Below are 20,726 nucleotides of genomic sequence, written 5' to 3'. Positions count from 1 at the left end.
GTGGCCCTTGTGTTGGCACCAAATGCCATAGCTTTCATGTTCTCTGACATTAATAAGTTCTTTGCTAGGCCTAAAGATCTGGCACCTATCAAAGTCATTCAGGTCTTTATGCCCGATAACAGCTGCTGCGTTTAATAGCGTACCACGAGAAACCACCATCAGGATCTCAACATCTTTGAGATGAATTAGAACGCGTCCTCAAACATCAGTAACTGACCGGACCTGTTTACTGAAAGGGAACTAGTTCTCACAGATACATTTTGTGAGGGAAAGTGAAGAACAGTGCCAGGTGTTATGGCCACGAAGTATGTGGAATGGGATAATCAACAAGCTCAAGGTCAGGGTCAGGCATCCACATATTTTGGATACTGTTCTAAAATGGTTTAATATGTTTTGACTTCAGTGCCTGTCCTTTTAAATGATGAATGCTTTATGACAATGATACACAATAATAATGTCAAAAAACCTCATGGAAAGATGTCCACATAATTATATATATATATATATATTAGGGCTGTCGAAGTTAACGCGATGATAACGCTTTAACGCGATTTAAAAAAATAGTGCCGTTAACACAAATTCTATTTGGCAAGTCATCCGTAGTTCATGTTGAGACTTGACCGCGCACGGCATCTCTCATTAGACAGCGTTTCTCAAATGTAACCGAGCGTCGTAGTGATGCACTCGCTTAATAAAGAAATAAATACACGGTATATTCACAAATTGTCGGGAGCAGAACACTTTCATTACTTTTTCTGTTACGGTACCGAACAGCGGACAGCTAGAGTCATCGCGTTAGCCAAGCATGCTATTCCATGAACTATGGAAGCCCCAAAGGGTCAAAACACACTCACTTCGTGTAGAAACGGCCATCAAACCATTGTCACGATACAACCACAGAAAAGTCTGTTACAATAACTACGCCTTATCCCACCTAAAGCACCGCTGATCTACAATGTTTGCTGATGGAGAAATTCTAACCTACAATCTGACATATATACGAAGTCAAGGGTCTCTGCTGGATAGTATTACTGCCTAGTATGTGAGTGAATAAAACTCCCTTACAGTTTTCTCTTGTCCCAGCAGTTTTTAACATAAGTACATTTAGCATAAAATGTGTTCTTCATTATAATGGTAACATTTCACTTAAAAAACCTTGTTTTCTATAACATTTACACAGATTTTTTTTAAATGCTATATTAACTATATGAAATTCTGAGATTAATCTCGATTAAAATTTTTAATCATTTGACAGCCCTAATATATAAATATATATATATACCGATCAGCCATAATATTAAAACCACCTCCTTGTTTCTACACACAGTCTATTTTATCAGCTCCACTTACCATATAGAAGCACTTTGTAGTTCTACAATTACTGACTGTAATCCATCCATTTCTCTACATTCTTTATTTAACCTTTATTAATTTTAATAATAAAGGTTAATAATAAACCTTTATTAACTTTATTTATGTTTGTCAATGGTCAAAACCCTCACAGGACCACCACAGAGTAGGTATTATTTAGGTGGTGGGTCATTCTCAGCACTGCAGTGACACTGGCATGGTGGTGGTGTGTTAGTGTGTGTTGTGCTGGTATGACTGGATAAGACACAGCAATGCTGATGGAGTTTTTAAACACCTCACTGTCACTGCTGGACTGAGAATAGTCCACCAACCAAAAATATCCAGCCAACAGCACCCCATGGGCAGCATTCTGTGACCACTGATGAAGGTCTAGAAGATGACCAACTCAAACAGCAGCAATAGATGAGCGATCGTCTCTGACTTTACATCTACAAGGTGGACCAGCTAGGTAGGAGTGTCTAATAGAGTGGACACTGTATTTTAAAACTCCAGCAGCGCTGCTGTGTCTGATCCACTCATATCAGCACAACACACACTAACACACCACCACCATGTCAGTGTCACTGCAGTGCTGAGTATGATTCACCGTCTAAATAATACCTGCTCTGTGGTGGTCCTGTGGGGGTCCTGACAATTGAAGAACAGAGTAAAAGGAGATTTAAAAAGTATGTAGAAAAATAGATGGACTACAGTTAGTAATTGTAGAACTATAAAGTACTCCTATATGGCAAGAGGAGCTGATAAAAGGGACAGTGAGTGTAGAAACAAGGTGGTTTTAATGTTATGGCTGATCGGTGTATATATTCACTGTGTCTTAACTCACAGGTGTATTACACGGCCTGAAGCGCATTATGACATCACATCCTGATAGTTTACCATGTGACCATTTAATAGCAGACCTATATATATATATATATATATATTCATTATGCCCCAACGTGTCACAGGTGTATTATATGGCCTAAAGCGCATAATGACATCACACTTTAATGCACTTTATCATGTGACTATTAAAAAGCACACCTATATATATTCATTGTGTCTTAACGTGTCACTGGTATATTACACGGCCTGAAGCACATTATAACAACACAACCTAATACGTTACCATGTGACCATTTAATAGCAGACCTATATATGTTTAGTGACTTAACAGGCCACAAGTGTATTATACGGCCTGGAGCGCATGATGACATCACATCCTTTTAAATGAAGTACATTATGTGACCATTTAATAGCATATATGACCTAAACTGGGATATAACAAACGTATGTAGACTTTCTGAACTTTTGCTGTACAGATACTATACCTGCCAGTTTTGGGGCCATGGGGTCCTCAGAGACAGGAACTGGGCTCTCTCTCACGTCGCATGCTTTCTCAGGCAGCTCGGACGCAGGAGCCGCCACAGGCACTGTGACAGGTGCAGCCTTCACCTCCACATACGCCTGAGGGCCTCCAGGCAAAGGCTTGGACTTGTGGAAGAGACTAGCCCAGGATTTGGGTGCGTTCGGTACAGACGCTGTGGCAGGAACGAGTGAAGGTGCTTGGACATCAGAGTCTGAGGAGTGAGGAGCCAGAGCAGTGTCTGACTGGACATCGGCCAGCTTAAGTCTGTTGGCTGACACCGGCTCTGAAATACCGTTGGCCTGGTGCACGTCCTCATCAGTAGTAGCAGAAGCAGCGATGACCACAGCAGTAGAACGAGGAGGAGGTGGGGAGGTCGGGCAGGGGCTGTTTCCACCACTGCCCTGCAGTTCAGGGCTCTCTAGAGCAGAGGGCTCAGTATGCTGCTCTGCAGTCCTGGCCCTGTCAGCCAGGGCACCGCTTTGGGAGGAGGAAGAAGAGGAAGAAGACGCAGCATTACACTCCGATAAGGATGCAGCTCCGCTTGTCAAGTCCAAAGAGGATTCATCAGGGCTGTCACAAGTCCTCTGATTGGCAGGTGGGGCAGAGTGAGCTGTGGATGGGGTGGAAGCAAGTGTGGAAGGAGTTAGGTCAGTATCTGGCAGGACCTCATTGCCCATGTCCTCTGACATGAGGGCTGAAGTGCTCAGGGCGTGTCCGTTTACTAGGCCAGTGCCCGTCACTCCGTCAACTGTACCGCCGCCATCGCTGCCCTCCAGATAGTTGTAGTATCCCGGAGGTCGTTTTTTCTTTTTCTTGCGCTCTCTCTGGCCAAGGCCGCTAGAGACACCGTCTATGTCAGAACATGCCTGCTGGCTGTCCAGGGCCAAAGGCTCAGAGTCAGCACAATCCACCGAATTAAAATCGGCATTGTGTGAAACGCTGCCAATCGGGGCGGCGGCCTGCAGTGCCTTCTGAGCCGGCTGGCATCCCAGGATGAATTCAGGAGCCTGTGGGTTTAAAGTGCTGGACACTTTGTAGAGAGAGTCCTTCACCGCCACCGACTCTGAACTCATCACCTCGTCCACACCAAACTCAATGTGTTGGTAGTCTTCTCCTGCAAACAGCATAGTCATGTTAGCACATACAAATAAGAACAGTTTGTTCATACAAATAATGAAGGGTTTAAAGATCTGTTTTGTAACCACTTTGCATAACTACATCCTCACTGGTCATTCTATTAGAAACACATTTACACCTGCCAATTTATGTATTAATTCAAATAGCCAGTCATGTTGCAGCTGCTAAATGTGTACTATTAATAGTTAATATTTATAACAAACATCAGATGTGATCTGAATAACTGAGTTCAATATAGTTGTTGGTGGCAGGTATGATTTTTTTTTTAGCATGGCCAACTTTGGGCGAGAGTAACAAAAGCCAGTTGATATGCATATGCTGGGGTTAATACAACCACATTTCTGCTTGTTTCAAGAAAAAGCAAACGAAATTCAGCTGGTCCGTAAAAACATTGGACATCTTTACTGTACTTTGTTAAATAAAGGTTCATAAAATGAACGAAGTGGGTGGGGTCTTCAACCGATGTGGAAGGACACTGGAAAGGTGTTCCGAGTGCTGTATGGAACACTGAGGTGTTTCCGAGTGCTGTATGGAACACTGAGGTGTTCCGGGTGCTGTATGGAAGACTGAGGTGTCCCGGGTGCTGTATGGAAGACTGAGGTGTCCCGGGTGCTGTATGGAAGACTGAGGTGTCCCGGGTGCTGTATGGAACACCGAGGTGTCCCGGGTGCTGTATGGAACACCGAGGTGTCCCGGGTGCTGTATGGAACACCGAGGTGTTCCGAGTGCTGTATGGAACACCGAGGTGTTCCGAGTGCTGTATGGAACACCGAGGTGTTCCGGGTGCTGTATGGAACACCGAGGTGTTCCGAGTGCTGTATGGAACACCGAGGTGTTCCGGGTGCTGTATGGAACACTGAGGTGTTCCGGGTGCTGTATGGAACACTGAGGTGTTCCGTGTGCTGTATGGAACACTGAGGTGTTCCGAGTGCTGTATGGAACACTGAGGTGTTCCGGGTGCTGTATGGAACACTGAGGTTTTCCGGGTGCTGTATGGAAGACTGAGGTGTTCCGAGTGCTGTATGGAACACTGAGGTGTTCCGTGTGCTGTATGGAACACTGAGGTGTTCCGAGTGCTGTATGGAACACTGAGGTGTTCCGAGTGCTGTATGGAAGACTGAGGTGTTCCGAGTGCTGTATGGAACACTGAGGTGTTCCGAGTGCTGTAAGGAAGACTGAGGTGTTCCGGGTGCTGTATGGAAGACTGAGGTGTTCCGGGTGCTGTATGGAACACTGAGGTGTTCCGAGTGCTGTATGGAACACTGAGGTGTTCCGAGTGCTGTATGGAAGACTGAGGTGTTCCGGGTGCTGTATGGAAGACTGAGGTGTTCCGGGTGCTGTATGGAACACTGAGGTGTTCCGGGTGCTGTATGGAACACTGAGGTGTTCCGGGTGCTGTATGGAACACTGAGGTGTTTATATGTAGACACTGACAGTGTTGTGCAGACACCCCCAGGAACACGTGTACTATCACCTGCCTGCGATGGGTTCCAACACAGAGCCATGCTAAGCTCAAAGTGACTGCCCCTTCCCAAATGCACAGGCACCCAGACCAGTGCAGTGAAAGAGACCCTCCCTCAAACATGGGCAATTGTGTTTGAGTAGTCTGGATAGAAGAAATACTAAGGGTGCACAGATGTGTGTCAACAATATGCACCGTCTTATATATATATATATTTTTTTTTACATACATTTATGGCATTATACAGCATTTTCTGTAATTGAAAAAAGCCAATTATGATCATTTCCTATAAATATTCAAGATTACAAAGGATTTTGTTCATGACTAATAAAAATAAAATGTCTTCAATGTGGTTACTAACAGAAAAGAACAATGTGGAAAAACACAACTGCATATAACACAACACACTTTACAATGCATTTAATAACTGCCCCAGTACCCAATGTTAAGACAAAGCTGCTTGCTGTGCTGTGAGAATTAAAGCAATAAGAGACAGATTTGAAATAAAGAACAGTATTAATTCATCACAAGTAATAAAATATATATACACCGATCAGCCATAACATTAAAACCACCTCCTTGTTTCTACACTCACTGTCCATTTTATCAGCTCCACTTACCATATAGAAGCACTTTGTAGTTCTACAATTACTAACTGTAGTCCATCTGTTTCTCTGCATGCTTCGTTAACCCCCTTTCATGCTGTTCTTCAATGGTCAGGACTCTACCAGGACCACTACAGAGCAGGTATTATTTGGGTGGTGGATCATTCTCAGCACTGCAGTGACACTGACAAGTGGATCAGACACAGCAATGCTGATGGAGTTTTTAAACACCTCACTGTCACTGCTGGACTGAGAATAGTCCACCAACCAAAAACATCCAGCCAACAGCGCCCCATGGGCAGCGTCCTGTGACCACTGGTGAAGGTCTAGAAGATGACCAACTCAAACAGCAGCAATAGATGAGCGAACGTCTCTGACTTTACATCTACAATGTGGACCAGCTAGGTAGGAGTGTCTAATAGAGTGGACAGCGAGTGGACAGTACTTAAAATCTCCAGCAGCGCTGCTGTGTCTGATCCACTCATATCAGCACAACACACACTAACACACCACCACCATGTCATTGGCACTGCAGTGCTGAGAATTATCCACCACCTAAATAATACCTGCTCTGTAGTGGTCCTGTGGTGGTCCTGACCATTGAAGAACAGGGTGAAAGCAGGCTAAAAAGGTATGCAGAGAAACAGATGGACTATAGTCAGTAATTGTAGAACTACAAAGTGCTTCTATATGGTAAGCTGAGCTGATAAAACGGACAGTGAGTGTAGAAACAAGAAAGGAGGTGGTTTTAATGTGATGGCTGATCAGTGTATATATATTCTGAAATGCATTCAGGTTTAATATTATACCAACAAACTGCAAGCCACTGAAAGCAGTCATGACAGGAGGGGAAAAAAGTTATTACATTTTAGTGCAACGATCCAGTCGTGTCCAGGATGTTTTCAGTTAGTATGTATTTAACAGGTTTCAGTTCAGGGTGAAAAGGGGGGCGGAGTCTTTAAACAGATACCAAAAGATAAGAATGTTGCAGTCCATATTAGGAATCCATAAAGACACTGTAACACAGCGCTTGTTCAAAGCTTTCGGCTAAGTACGGGTTATTAGTGAGAGAAAACTCCAGTGTGTAATGAATCTGAAAACCTTAAATCAACTCCAAGCACTGCTGTACAGATGCACCGACAGGCCAGAGAAGAACCTGCTGGCATCTAAGCATGCAAAGCTTCAGAGATTGTAAACAGGCAGAAATGAAAGGGGAGGCTGGTAAAAGTCAAGAGTTGGGAAAGCCGTTGGTTTAGATCGGGCTGAGATTTGGCAGCAAAAAAAAAGAAATAAAAGAAGTAGAAGGAGCCGTGTGTCGGACCCACAACTCACCGCAAACCTGCCGTCTCATTGATTCCGTAATGTACGGCACATCAAGAGTGCAGTAACCTCCTAAATGATTAATACAAATCAGGGTAAACATCAGTTCTTCAGGAATCAGGAATTGTGATTGTTGGCACTTAAGGATCAAGTTTAAATTAGACACTGAAAGAATTTTTGAATAACTACTTATTGATTAAGATAAAAGGCAGTCATGAGGACAGGATTGTTTCAGTCTGAACAGCTGAATAAGATGGAAGTGTGTGACTGTTACATATAACATTTACTTGTTCTAACGCATTAACAATATTTTACTGAATGTAGTGCAACTGTCCTTACCTGAGTTATGACTGACACAGGGGACTTTGTCATTGAAGGGTGGAAGCTGTTCATGGGCAAAGAAAGAAAAACAATTAATACAAATATTAAAACTCAAATTGTAAAATGTTTTTAATACTAGTCATATATTAACATGTACTTTAAAGTAGTAAGTCAATATTTAATTGTAGATTTAAAAAAAAAAAGTGGTGTGGATATTCAGCGCTTATGGCAAGCGTACACTAAAAACAAAAGCAAAGTATGATTAATAAAGAGTTGCATTAGATACAAGAAATTAAACTCTCCGAGTTCTAATCTCAGCTCTGCTAGCGGTCGGCTGGACACCCCCTAGCAGGCACAATTGGAAGTGCCTGCAACAGACAATATTGGCCACTAATCTGCTGGGTGGGAAAAGACCGGACTGGAAAGAAGGTTGGGTCTGGATTGTAGACCAAGGCGCCTGTGCAGAAGTGGAGGAACGCGAAGAGCAGTGCGTGACTCTCCATGCACGAGACTGGCCTCCACCGAAGTATAGGAAAATAGGACGGGAACAGTAGACTGCGCATGTGTCAGAGGGAGTGTGTCAGGCAAATATACACTCCTTGGATGCAATCAGGGTTCCTAGTAGAGGAAGACTAATTGGATACACTAAACTGGGAGAAAATGCATAAATAAAATATAAGAAAAAAAGAATGGAGGACATTTTTATTTAATTGAGTTTTACGCTAATTTATACACATGGTTGTGTTATTTATGGTATGATCAAATGAGTATATTCAAATTTAGCACTGGAAACTAGGGATGTAACGATGCACCAATACACCAATACATTTTTGCCACGATTTAAATCGGTAATTCAAGTAAAATGAATCGATATTCACTTTAAACAGCAAATGGCACTGCACCTGGCCTGGTTGCCACATCGAGCTTTATTCAAAATAGGTGAAAATTCAAAGGTTGCAGTGGTGATTTATGCCGGACTTGGCAACCCGGACACTACACAGTTCTAGAAAAAAGGTGACCGTAGGCGAAGATGTAGAACTTGAGGATGCCCCCTCCTCTTTCAAATCAGAAGTATGGCAGCATTTTGGCTTCCTCAAGACCGAAAATGAAAGAAGATAATAAACAAAACAAAAACAACAGGATACTGAACTACACAAATAGCACAACGAACATAATAAACATATAAACCGGCACCACAGTGAGAAGCTCCGGTCACCCCGCGTGAGCGAAAAACATTCATAAAAGGGAAAACTACGCTGACAAGCACGTTTACATGAGGTGCATTGGTATTTTCATGGCAAAAGATATGAGGCCATTTTCAGTAGCTGAAAACACACTGGAGCCTAAATACTGCATTCCATCGTGCCCGCACTTTAGCTATACTGTAATGCCAGCACTTTACCAAGCTTGGAAGGAGCACAGGCAAAAGCTTAGTTTATTTATTTAAAGTTACTTTCTTTGTTTGTATTATTTATTTATTTATTTATTTATACAATGTGGGATTTGTTTTAAAATTTCATTTTTTTACACAAAATGTGAAATGTGAGGGGAAATGTGCAGCATTGTTTTGATTTTGTTTTGTTTTTTATTTAGATAAATAAAAGATAAGCACACATACAGTATTCTATTTTTTTTTTTTTTTTAAGAGAAATGATAAAAGGAAACTTTGTCATAATTTGTCTTTACTTTAATTTTGTTTAAAGAAATCGGGAAAAAATCGTATCGTGAACCGTATCGTATCGTGGGTAGAGTGTATCGTTACATCCCTACTGGAAACTCATCGATCCTGTTGACAAAAGTGAAGCTATTTATAATAATGTTTATGAATTTCATTTTATTTTTGAAAATTCTATATTGGGCTTATATATATATATATATATATATATATACACAAACGTATGTGTTTTCAGTTCTATATTATTAAGTAAACTGATGATTATTTCTGTATAATCCTGTTTAAGAGATTCTTTTAATGTATTGGGCATATGTAGGCTTTTACTGTTGAATTCGGTTTGATGTGTTTTATGGTGACACACCCCATACACCCCCCCCCCCAACAATAAAAAACTAAACTAAAGCTACCGGAAAAGTCACATGTATCATTTTGGTACACTTGCACCACCTAGAGTTCTTAAGTGGAAATGTTTCAACAAATTATAAATCACATATTTTCACAAAAGTGCAAAAACTGGCAGCAAGACAGTGTCAAGAATTCTAAAACAAACAAAAAAAACACAACTATTAAATGGGGGAATACTAAGTACTTACCTCAACATAACATCGGGGAGTCACAAAAAACTGATTAAACTCGTCCGGGCTGAACTCCCCAAAGATGTACTGTTAAAAGAAACAAAACAATATTTATGAGACAATTATTTCACTACACTTAAACTTTAAAATAGCACAGGTTAATAAAATTAATGTTTTGGGCATATGTAGATTTTTGTCTTTTACTGTATTTTGGGCACTGATCAGGATGTGTTTTATGGTAACTGGTATGTGACAGTCTGCAAAATGTGGGGTCTTTTTCTAGTATTAAGTGATTGTGTGTTAATCTGGAATGGCCTATTCTACATCTATTGTATATTACTTGATCTGTTTCCATGGTGCGTTTTTGGTTTACTACAGATGTTGGGGTGAATCTCATGAAGTTTGTTTGTGTATTCCAAAAGTAACTGCAGCAGTGTTGAAGAATCACTGCTTGATCATTCTCCCTTGCATAGACAGCCAAATGTGTCAGTGTAGCTGGTCGATAGCACAGCTGACATTCAAACTCTGACCTCAGCAGTATTGGGATAGAGATACTTTGTATAAACAAACAAGACAAGTAAAACGATTTTTTTTCTGTCCTTAGATCTGAAGTGATTCGTGTGTAACTGATGTTCCTGCTTCTTTCAGGCCAACCATCAGGTTTCCTTCTAGGCTGGGTGCATATTGGCGCTTACCACCTGGAGGCAAACAATCATGTAAAAGCAGCTTTAAGTAGTTAATTGTTATAAAGACCATTGAACCCAGAAACAGCAAATTCAGAGACTATCTGGTCAGGACAAAAACAAGTTTGACATTCTACAACCACAAATCAGAAAAAGTTGGGACAGCATGGAAAATGCTCGACAAAGGTTTGGCCTAGTAATCCCTTGCCTGTGTGGTTATATCAGCTATTGTTGAGTGGTGGTTCTTGATGCAGTGCCGTCTGAGGGATCGAAGATCACGCGTGTTCAGCTTAAGCTTGCACCCCTTGGCCTTTACGCACTGAAATTCCTCCAGATTCCTTGAATGGTTTAATGACATTATGCACTGTAGAGGGAGAAATATACAAATCCCTTCCAATCTTTGTGAGGTTAACACATTTCTTGACAAACTGGAGATTCTCTGGCAATCTTTGCTCATCAAAGACTCAGCCTTTCCTGGATGCTACTTTTGTACCGAACCATGATTACAATCACCTGTTGACATCACCTGGTTGGAATCACATCATTATTTACTTTTTTCACCTCATTACTAGCCCTAAATTGCCTCCGTCTAGACTTTTTTTGGAATGTGTTGCAGGCCTGAAATGCAGGAATGGAGGTATATTGACAAATGAAATGAAGCTGAGCAGACAAATCATGAAATATCTTGGGATAAAACTGTCTATTTGCATTTTCCATACTGTTCCAACTTTTTCTGATTTTGGATTGTATAGCAAACAAGTTACATTTACAAGTTGCATTCAACAGTTTAGGGTTTTGTGAAACTGAGAATCAATTTCAATAGAAGAAACAGTCATTGGTGGCGCTTTGACCCAGTTTGGTGAAGAACATTTTAAAGTTCAATCAGACTGAACTGTAAAAACAAAGCGGAAAAGCTGCAAGGTAACAACTTGTGCAAACTGGGTTGGCCTTAGGCAAACCAAAATAATTATCTCTAGTCATTTAACTATGCTTAGTTGGCACCTGTATGTTACAAAACTGGCTTCCAAACAAACTAATGATAATGAAGCAGTTAAGGGCATTGTGTCATAATTCCCAAGTTTACTAGGCAGTCAGTAAATCAGTAAGCATGACAGGAGTACATACAAATACTGTCTGTGTATCTTATTTTTGTATTATTTATTAGGATGTTTACATCATGGTTTACACTTTGGTTCCATTCATTACAGAAACATAGTTACTCATTACACAAGATTAATCAGTGCACAAGTTTAATGTCAAACAGAGTCATGGACAATTTTGTATCTCCAATTCCTCTCACTTGCATGTCTTTGGACTGTGGGAGGAAACCGGAGCTCCTGGAGGAAACCCACGCAGACCTGGACTGCCCCAGTTGGGGATCGAACCTAGGACCTTTTTGCTGTGAGGCGACCAACCGAGCCGCCGTGCCGCCCTGTCTGTGTATCTTAAATAGAAAAGAAATTACTCGTACAATAACATCACTTGTATTCTGAATCAGTGGTCCCCAACTACCGAGCCACTGACCGGTAGCGGGCCGCACAGAAAAAAATAAATAATTAGAGATCGCTACATCAGCCATGAAAACACTGCTTCCATTTCCAACACACTGGTGTTTATCATCTCATATCACCCCCAGGTGGAAGCAGTGTCTCACTGCAGCGAAAAAAGCTCATTTGTGAGCAGTATAGTTATTTTATTTTTAATGCCTCCCCCCGCCGGTCCGTAAAATTTTTTTTTTATATGACACCGCTGTTCTAAATGGCATGTTTTATATCCACAAGACGTAAAATAAGAACAGTAGGTGTAACCTGGAGCTCTGGCCTGTATGTGGCTCAACTGCTGAACCAAGAAACAACTAGTTCACTGTATGAGCTTTGGCTACTTATTATACAGAATCATTGGGAGAAAATAAAAAAACACCTGAAGGTGATCAGAACAGTCTGTGCCAGCTCTATGAATCTGTCCAGGTAAACGTTTTATCAATGTACTCAGCTGGGGGAAAGTTCAAGCTAGAAGTGACGAGTCATGTAATTAGAGAACGTTGACTCGTTTGCTTCAGCCAACCTTCAGTGTTACTATGTGAGTGAATAAACGATACGATTCGCTGAAGAACATAAAAATGCCTGTATTTCACAGCCTTTAACTTTTACAATGCACAATCAACACCAAATACATCTCATATCCAAACAAGCAACATAGTAAAACAGACTACACATAGCACAAAGATGAACTTTACAGGTATTCTCCAAGTCAGCATTTCCCAACCTTTTTTGCACCACGGACCAGTTTCATATAAGATATAATTTCACGGAACGAAATGAGCTTTTTTCGCTGCAACGAGACGCTGCTCCCATCTAGGAGTGACAATAAGACAATAACACCCGAAATAGAAGCAGTGATTCTAGCTATCTCTAATTATTCATTCTTTCTGTGCGGTCTGGTAATAAATAGCCCACGGACTGCCCGGTGGTTGGGGACCACTGCCCTAAGTGACCCAGGTGTACTTTGTTTCCCCCTATTTATTCATATATTTATTCTTTTTTAGCCTGCTTTCACCCTGTTCTTCAATGGTCAGGACCCCCACAGAGCAGGTATTATTTAGGTGGTGGATGATTCTCAGCTCTGCAGTTATGACATAGTGGTGGTGTGTTAGTGTGTGTTGTGCTGGTATGAGTGGATCAGATACAGCAGGCCTGCTGGAGTTTTTAAATACCGTGTCCACTTACTGTCCACTCTATTAGACACTCCTACCTAGTTGGTCCACCTTGTAGATGTAAAGTCAGAGACGATCGCTCATCTATTGCTGCTGTTTGAGTTGGTCATCTTCTAGACCTTCATCAGTGGTCACAGGACGCTGCCCACGGGGCACTGTTGGCTGGATATATTTTTGGTTGGTGAACTATTCTCTCTCCAGCAGTGACAGTGAGGTGTTTAAAAACTCCAGCAGCGCTGCTGTGTCTGATCCACTCATACCAGCACAACACACACTAACACACCACCACCATGTCAGTGTCACTGCAGTGCTGAGAATCATCCACCACCTAAATAATACCTGCTCTGTGGTGGTCCTGACCATTGAAGAACAGCATGAAAGGGGGCTAACAAAGCATGCAGAAAAACACATGGACTACTGTCAGTAATTGTAGAACTACAAATATGGTAAGTGGAGCTGACAAAATGGACAGTGAGTGTAGAAACAAGGAGGTGGTTTTAATGTTATGGCTGAGCAGTGTAGCATGCACCGCATATTTATTTATAACTTTAACTGCAACAGTTACTGTTTTGCGGCTTCAGAACCTTTAGCATCTATTGATTAATTAGCACTTTCAATTAACAAAATTGTAGCATTGCATTGTTATTAGCAGTTTGCTATCATAATATGCACACATCAGACCTTAAACTAATGGCCCTGAACTTGCACAACCTTTGCTCATCGGAGTACGGTTATCCCGGCCCCCGCAGCTAACCTGCTTTTCCACAGCAGGCTATAATTAACTTAATCCTGATCAGACTAACAGCACAACCGAGTCAACCCTAAGCACCTAGCACACACAGTAAGAGGCGAAGCCGAGATCTTTAATACACACTACCCTGCTCAACTGCTCGTTGATGTGAGTGGATCACAGCAATATTCTAAACGTGTATGAGAGGTTTATTTGAAAGTTGGCATACTACGACTCAGCAGGAAAAGACAAGCAAACCAGGCTGTGCAAATGAGTAACACCTCACCCACCCCTTTTCATTCAACAGCACCCAGATAAAAAAGGGAGTCCGGCAAAAGTGCAACTTAAGCACATGCACCACTGCTGAAACGGCACTAGAAGTGACAAACAGCGAACTGTAATCCGACGGCCTCTGGGTGGTTAATTCAACCACAACAGAAAGAATTTCCCTTCGCCTCTTTCTGCAGGCGTGCCACACGTACCACACTAAGCTTCCCTTAGTGCTGGCTTAAAGAGGGGATTAATATAAATTGGCCATCTGTATTATTTCTACATGCTGAGGTGAGGACACTTTAGTGAAAGACCTGGGGGCAAAGTTTACTCTATACAGGCATTTGCACTCATTTAGAAATGTCATTCAGTTACGTAGGTACGTTGAAGTGATTTGCTACAGAAATTTATTTTAGGTACTGCAGCATAGCTATCTGCCGGCCAGTAAAAGTAAGCAGCCCGCGACTGAATGAGGCATGTGCTAGTCTGCAGCTCTCTGAAGACAACATACAAAAATACATACATACCAGTGGTGTATAAAGTACCGGAAGGCCATACTTGAGTAAAAGTACAAGTATCTTGCCAGAAATTTACTTTGATAGAAGTCACCTTTTAGAATATTACTTGAGTAAAAGTCTAAAAGTATCTGATGTTTAATGTACTTAAGTATCAAAAGTAATTTGATATTAAATGTACTTAAGTATTAAAAGTAGAAGTAAAAGTAAATGCTTTTAGTATAAATGAAAGCGGTCATTTAAATATAAAGATTGTTCTTTTAAGCCTGTAAACCACCTTAACAATTAACCCGTTTTCTTCCTTCCATCTGAACACGATTTGTGCCAATTCATGATCATAATCAACTGTTCGCATCACCTGTTTGAAATCATGACATTATTTAGTTTTTTTTTTTTTTTTACTTATTACTAGCCCTAAATGTTCCTGTTCCAACGTTTTTAGAATGTGAGTCGATGTAAATGTAAGAAACATTGCATCTATTTTTATACTGTCCCATTTTTTTATTTGGGTAGTATATTTCAATAACAAAAAAATAATTTTGGCATAATTAATCTAAAGCAAAACTCAAGAGAGTTTAACAAGACGTGTGGCACTTTTATCCCTTTAATGATCTGTTCAACCATTAATTTAAATCAAAATATTTGAGTAAAATAAGCTGTATTTAAATATTCTTTTTTGGGCTGTATCTACTCACTTAATGGCATGTGTTAAACTAAAAAAATATTGGTATTCTTACTTTAAGAAAACACCATTTCTAACTTGAAGCTAACAGCTGAAAAATCATTAATAATAAGTTGTATAAGTTGAGTTTTTGTTGAGATCATTAAAGGGTTAAAGACGTGCTGTGCTGCATGTTCCTCACCACCATGAATCTCTCCTCTGGTCTAATACAGAAGTTATCTGAGGAAATATTTGTCTGTAGGTGAGTTTTTATAAATAATGGACGTGTCTTCATGAGTTTTGCAGTCAATGAATTCCAAACAAATATAATGATTTATGAAACGTTGTATCTGTGGTTCAAATGTAATCGGTAAAAATGGTAGGTAGATATCTGAACAATGTTAATGCTAATAATATTAAAAAAACGCTGATGCTGCAGCTTTACTTTGTTAATCATTGTTAACTTACATCAGTGTGTAGGACGGGGAGCTTCTGAAATGTCCATATTTGCGGGTCTTTGGGTGAACGACGCACTTTCAGAAAACTCTGATAGCTTTTAGAGAACGTTTGCACATGCGCATTAATGTGTTTAACCACCGACTAACTTACAAGAGCAGATTCACCAAACCAGCGTGCAGTCCGTCACACATCTCACATCATTTACCTTTCATTCTGTAGTAACGAGTAACGAATTTACATACAGCGAATGTATCGGAGTAGAAGTAAACAATTTCTGTAGAAAATGTAGTGGAGTAAAAGTGAAAGTTGCCGAAAATTTTTATACTCCAGTAAAGTACAAGTACTTCAAAAAACTACTTAAGTACGGTAACGAAGTATTATTACTTCGTTACTATACACCACTGATACATACATACACTCATTTTGATAGTGTGAGCTGGGTGGTATGACAGAACATTCGGTATACCGGCTTTGATTCCTTGTACAGTATTTATTTTTCATATACTGCCACACCGTAGCACAGTTAATACAACAGCTGTATGTTGTGAGCCGTGTCTGCAGTTTAGAAGGTTTTTTGTTCAGAAGCAGATTAAAACACTATATACACTGTACAGTTTGTCGGGGCACGGTTGTTGCAAAAAAGCAACCGTTTAAGCGATGTTAATAACAGGGTGAAAATACTTCAGTTTAGACCTGTCATCAAGTTGAACAATCAGTGGAGTCATATTTCAGTACAATGGTATAACCGTGCACTTGATCAGTGGTGACTGGGAGACTGGTAATTGTATAATACTTAAATATTATAATAATAGTAAACATCATATAATTTCCACCTGTTGCACATATTCAATGTACTTATGACAGTAAAATCAACCACAGACATTTAATAAAACATACTATGATGAAAATTAATATGAATACTGGTAGAACATGCTACTGGAGGCCACCAACAAAAATTGGTTTTATCCAATCAGCACCCCTTGAATTTATTCCAGAATAGAAAGGAGAGCCCCCCCCCCCACCCCCCAGTGCCTTTAAGTTGGACCATTTTACTGAATTTCTATCAAAGTTCTAAGGAATGACGCGCAAAAATGTAGCTTTACTCTTAGGCTGCATTCACATGATAGGTGAAAAAGCATGCCAATTTTTTTTAATAAAATGCGATGGTGCCACACATTGCTGTTGCTATACCTTGATCATCATGCACTGTGCAGATTTACTGCTCAGGTTTTACAGCTTGTCGCTAAGCTCAAAGTTCAATCAGACTGAACTTTGACCCAGTTTGCCGCTGACCCTTTCAAAGTGCCGCCAATCAGAGAAATTGTTTGTATGACGTAGAGCAGGGTTTTCCAAACTTGATTTCAAGTGACCCACATTTTGTCCATGATTTTTTACGTGACCCAGTCAACACAAGCGATGCATCTTACTCTTGTGTGTTGTGCTGGTTTGAGTGGATCGGACACAGCAGCGCTGCTGGAGTTTTTAAATACCGTGTCCACTCACCGTCTACCCTATTAGACACTCCTACCTAGTTGGTCCACCTTGTAGATGTAAACTCGGAGGCGATCGCTTATCTAGTTTGAGTTGGTCATCTTCTAGACCTTCATCAGTGGTCACAAGATGCTGCCCACAGGGCGCTGTTGGCTGGATATATTTTTGGTTGGTGGACTATTCAGTCCAGCAGTGACCGTGAGGTGTTTAAAAACTCCAGCAGCATTGCTGTCTTATCCACTCATACCACCACAACACACACTAACACACCACCACCATGTCAGTGTCACCGCAGTGCTGAGAATGACCCACCACCCAAATAATACCTAGTCTGTAGTGGTCCTGGGAGAGTCCTGACCATTGAGGAACAGCATGAAAGGGGGCCAACAAAGCATGCAGAGAAACAGATGGACTACAGTCAGTAATTGTAGAACTACAAAGTGCTTCTATATGGTAAGTGGAGCTGATAAAATGGACAGTGAGTGTAGAAACAAGGAGGTGGTTTTAATGTTATGGCTGATCGGTGTATTTTAACAATGAGATCTGTTTGATTATTTGTAAGCTTTTTGCAAACTATGGCTCTTGCTGTATGTAAGATGCGACTAAGTAAATGTCAGGAAAATCTTACTAGAACAGCTGAATGTTATATGGGTTTAAAAAGTCACTTTACTTGATGACAGATTTGCATTGACCACTATTTAACGTAAGTTTAAATGTGATTGGTTCATTCTGAACACAGCAACATCCCTAATTAGAAGTGGGTTTTCTTTCCCATTCTAAAATATCAGTTTCTTTTTTTATTGAATTACACAAACTATAGGTCACATTAGGGGTGGAAATAAATCTGAATTTATTTATCTTGGTCTGATTGTTTTCACATCACAAAAACCTGGCATTTTAACTGGGGTATGTAAACTTGTAATATTTAAGTACTGTTTGAATATTGAAGTACGTAAGGCTTTAAATTTATAAAATACAATTCCAAACCCTTATGAGGACATGCAGGCACCCTGAACATAGCGTCTCAGTTCTAAGTATTTGTTTGTCATACCTCACTGAGCAGGGTAGGTTAACATACATGGGGGAAAAAAAGCCCTGAGCGTTAACATAGGAGCTGGTAGCCAGAGATGCATCATTTCACAAGCACAATTATGCAAACCACAAGGTAAAATACTAGTCTGGTAAGTAACAGTAAGCCTTAGGCAAATGCTGCAAGTCCTTGTTATCAGTTTCAACCATCCAACACACTGTTCAGTACAATAGAAAACTGGATGTCTGTGATACCGTTTGAGGAGACGTTGCCCAGATATTCTAGTTGCAAGGTCACATTCCGTTTCACAAGAAAAGGAATAAGTTTAGGTTTGCTGCACATCAGTTTGTGCTGTTCACATAAAAGGGTTATTGTAATGTCATACAAATAAAATCTTGAAAATTTTCCCTTGGAAACCCCCCTTAAAAGAGCTTGTTTAATACACTGAATGCTGCAGTCAATCAGATTTAGGAAATCCACCCAGATGCAGACCCAGGTATCTCATCTTCCTGAAAACATGTCTGTGGCTCACTTCTTTAGAGATTTTATTAACTGTGTTTTAATGATCTGCTCACAGGGTTGAACTTTCAAGTAATGCGATTGGTCAGACATGTCACATGACCACCTGTTTTTATTTTTTCCCCTTTTTCTCCCTTTTAGCGCGTCCAATTGCCCGATTGCGTCATGCTTCCTCTCCACCAATGCCGATCCCTGCTCTGATTGAGGAGAACGAAGCTAACCCACACCCCCTACGACACGTGGGCAGCGTGCCGTGTGCATCTTATCACGTGCACTTTGACGAGTGCAGTGCAACTCATCGTTGTGTATGGAGAGACACACCCCGAGAGCACTCTTTTCTCATCTCTGTGCAGGCAACCAGCAGCCAATCGTTGTCCACGTGGCCGCTCAGCCTTAGCCGGCAGGCAGAGCCGAGACTCGATACGATGGTTCCAGCGTGTGTTTTTACTGCTGCGCCACCCGAGCGGCCCAGGAACAGGACACTTTGATTAGGAGATAAATTACAGAAATCAAAATCTTGTATATCCAGTCTCTGATAAAACAGAATATTTTGATTAAATCCAATCCAAAACTAAAAAGAAGCGAAGCAAGTGATCACAACTTTAACTACAATTATTTGTGTATATAAGCATGTTGCTCTAAGTGATCACACAAATGGTTAATAAGCAGCAGGCAAAGTAAAGAAGCACTAAGTAAATATGCACTGCTTGGATAAAATTAGTGACAATAAAAAAAAGTTTACTTTTGTCATTCATTTCACACATTACATACAGCTTCAAAAAGTTGCGCAATCTAACCAGGTTTGGATAGACTGCGTTTGTGTGAACACAATCCTGCAATGCTGACGCCTTTCCCTTAAACAAGCCTAGAATCGATCTTGGGTGCTGATCAAAGAAACTGAATGTGTGAAAATGACCTCAGCTGCCAATTAGCAAACTGTAAGCAAGCGTGTTCTTGCACATTCAAAAGATCACGCAAACCATCTTAAAACATCAAGACTTAAAAAGTTGTATAGCCTGCAAAAAAAATAAAAAATTTTATTAGGACTTTACCGTCATGTTTTACACACTTTGGTTACATTCATGACAGAAATGACAGATTCATCAGTTCACAAGTTTCATTGTCAAACACAGTCATGGACAATTTTGTATCTCGAATTTACCTCACGTGCATGTCTTTGTACTGTGGAAGGAAACCGGAGCTCCCGTAGAAAACCCACACAGACACGGAAAGAACATGCAAACTCCATACAGAAAGGACCTGGACCGCCCCACCTGGGGATCGAACCCAGGACCTTCTTGCTCTGACGCAACAGTGCTACCCACCGTAATAAGATGCTAACAGTAAGGAACATGCATTATTATCAAGTCAGAAACAGAAACTTGGGGCCACTCAGGTGGCAAAAACACATGCTGGAACCAGAGCTGGATCTCGAATACATCGTATCGAATCTCAGCTCGGTCTACCGGCTAAGGCTGAGTGGCCACATGAACAACGATTGGCCTGTTGTTCAGATACGGGCGGGACTAAGCCGGATGGGGTCTCTCTCCCATGACTGGTGCAATTACGAATAAGAAACAGAAACTTGGGATTAGAATATTTGCAGAATTTATGGTGATCAAAACCTAAATGGTAAAGCTTATAGAACAGTAGTCCTATTGCAGTAAAATAAGCTGACTTATTTTTTATGGAATGTAACCCTAAGTAAAATGTTTGTTATATATATGTATAGAAATACTTGATGGCACTAAATATAAGTACAAATGACAGAAGCATGAGCCTTGCTTTGGAAATACACCCATGCTTTATCTGTGGGCAGCAATAAGCCGCATTTAAGCTTT

At 40.7% G+C, this 20,726-nt stretch overlaps 1 protein-coding gene across 2 annotated transcripts in view; it reads right to left on the bottom strand.

Annotated features, from left to right (window-relative positions):
• Positions 1 to 20,726, bottom strand: part of usp10 (ubiquitin specific peptidase 10) — a 45,376-nt gene that overhangs the window by 22,508 nt on the left and 2,142 nt on the right. Inside the window, exons 2-5 of one of the 2 annotated variants that reach the window (XM_063012647.1) lie at positions 9,833 to 9,901; positions 7,583 to 7,628; positions 7,256 to 7,315; positions 2,682 to 3,833 (exon numbers count right to left, since the gene is read on the bottom strand). In XM_063012647.1, the coding sequence (XP_062868717.1) occupies positions 2,682 to 3,833; positions 7,256 to 7,315; positions 7,583 to 7,628; positions 9,833 to 9,901 (1,327 nt within the window). The remainder of the gene's footprint in view (positions 1 to 2,681; positions 3,834 to 7,255; positions 7,316 to 7,582; positions 7,629 to 9,832; positions 9,902 to 20,726) is intronic. The other variant, XM_063012648.1, reaches the window with a different exon arrangement.

The sequence above is a fragment of the Trichomycterus rosablanca genome, chromosome 17 (assembly GCF_030014385.1).
Source record: "Trichomycterus rosablanca isolate fTriRos1 chromosome 17, fTriRos1.hap1, whole genome shotgun sequence".
Lineage (NCBI taxonomy): Eukaryota > Metazoa > Chordata > Actinopteri > Siluriformes > Trichomycteridae > Trichomycterus > Trichomycterus rosablanca.
Note: the sequence above shows the minus strand (reverse complement) of the source record. Positions and strands in the feature narration are given on the sequence as shown.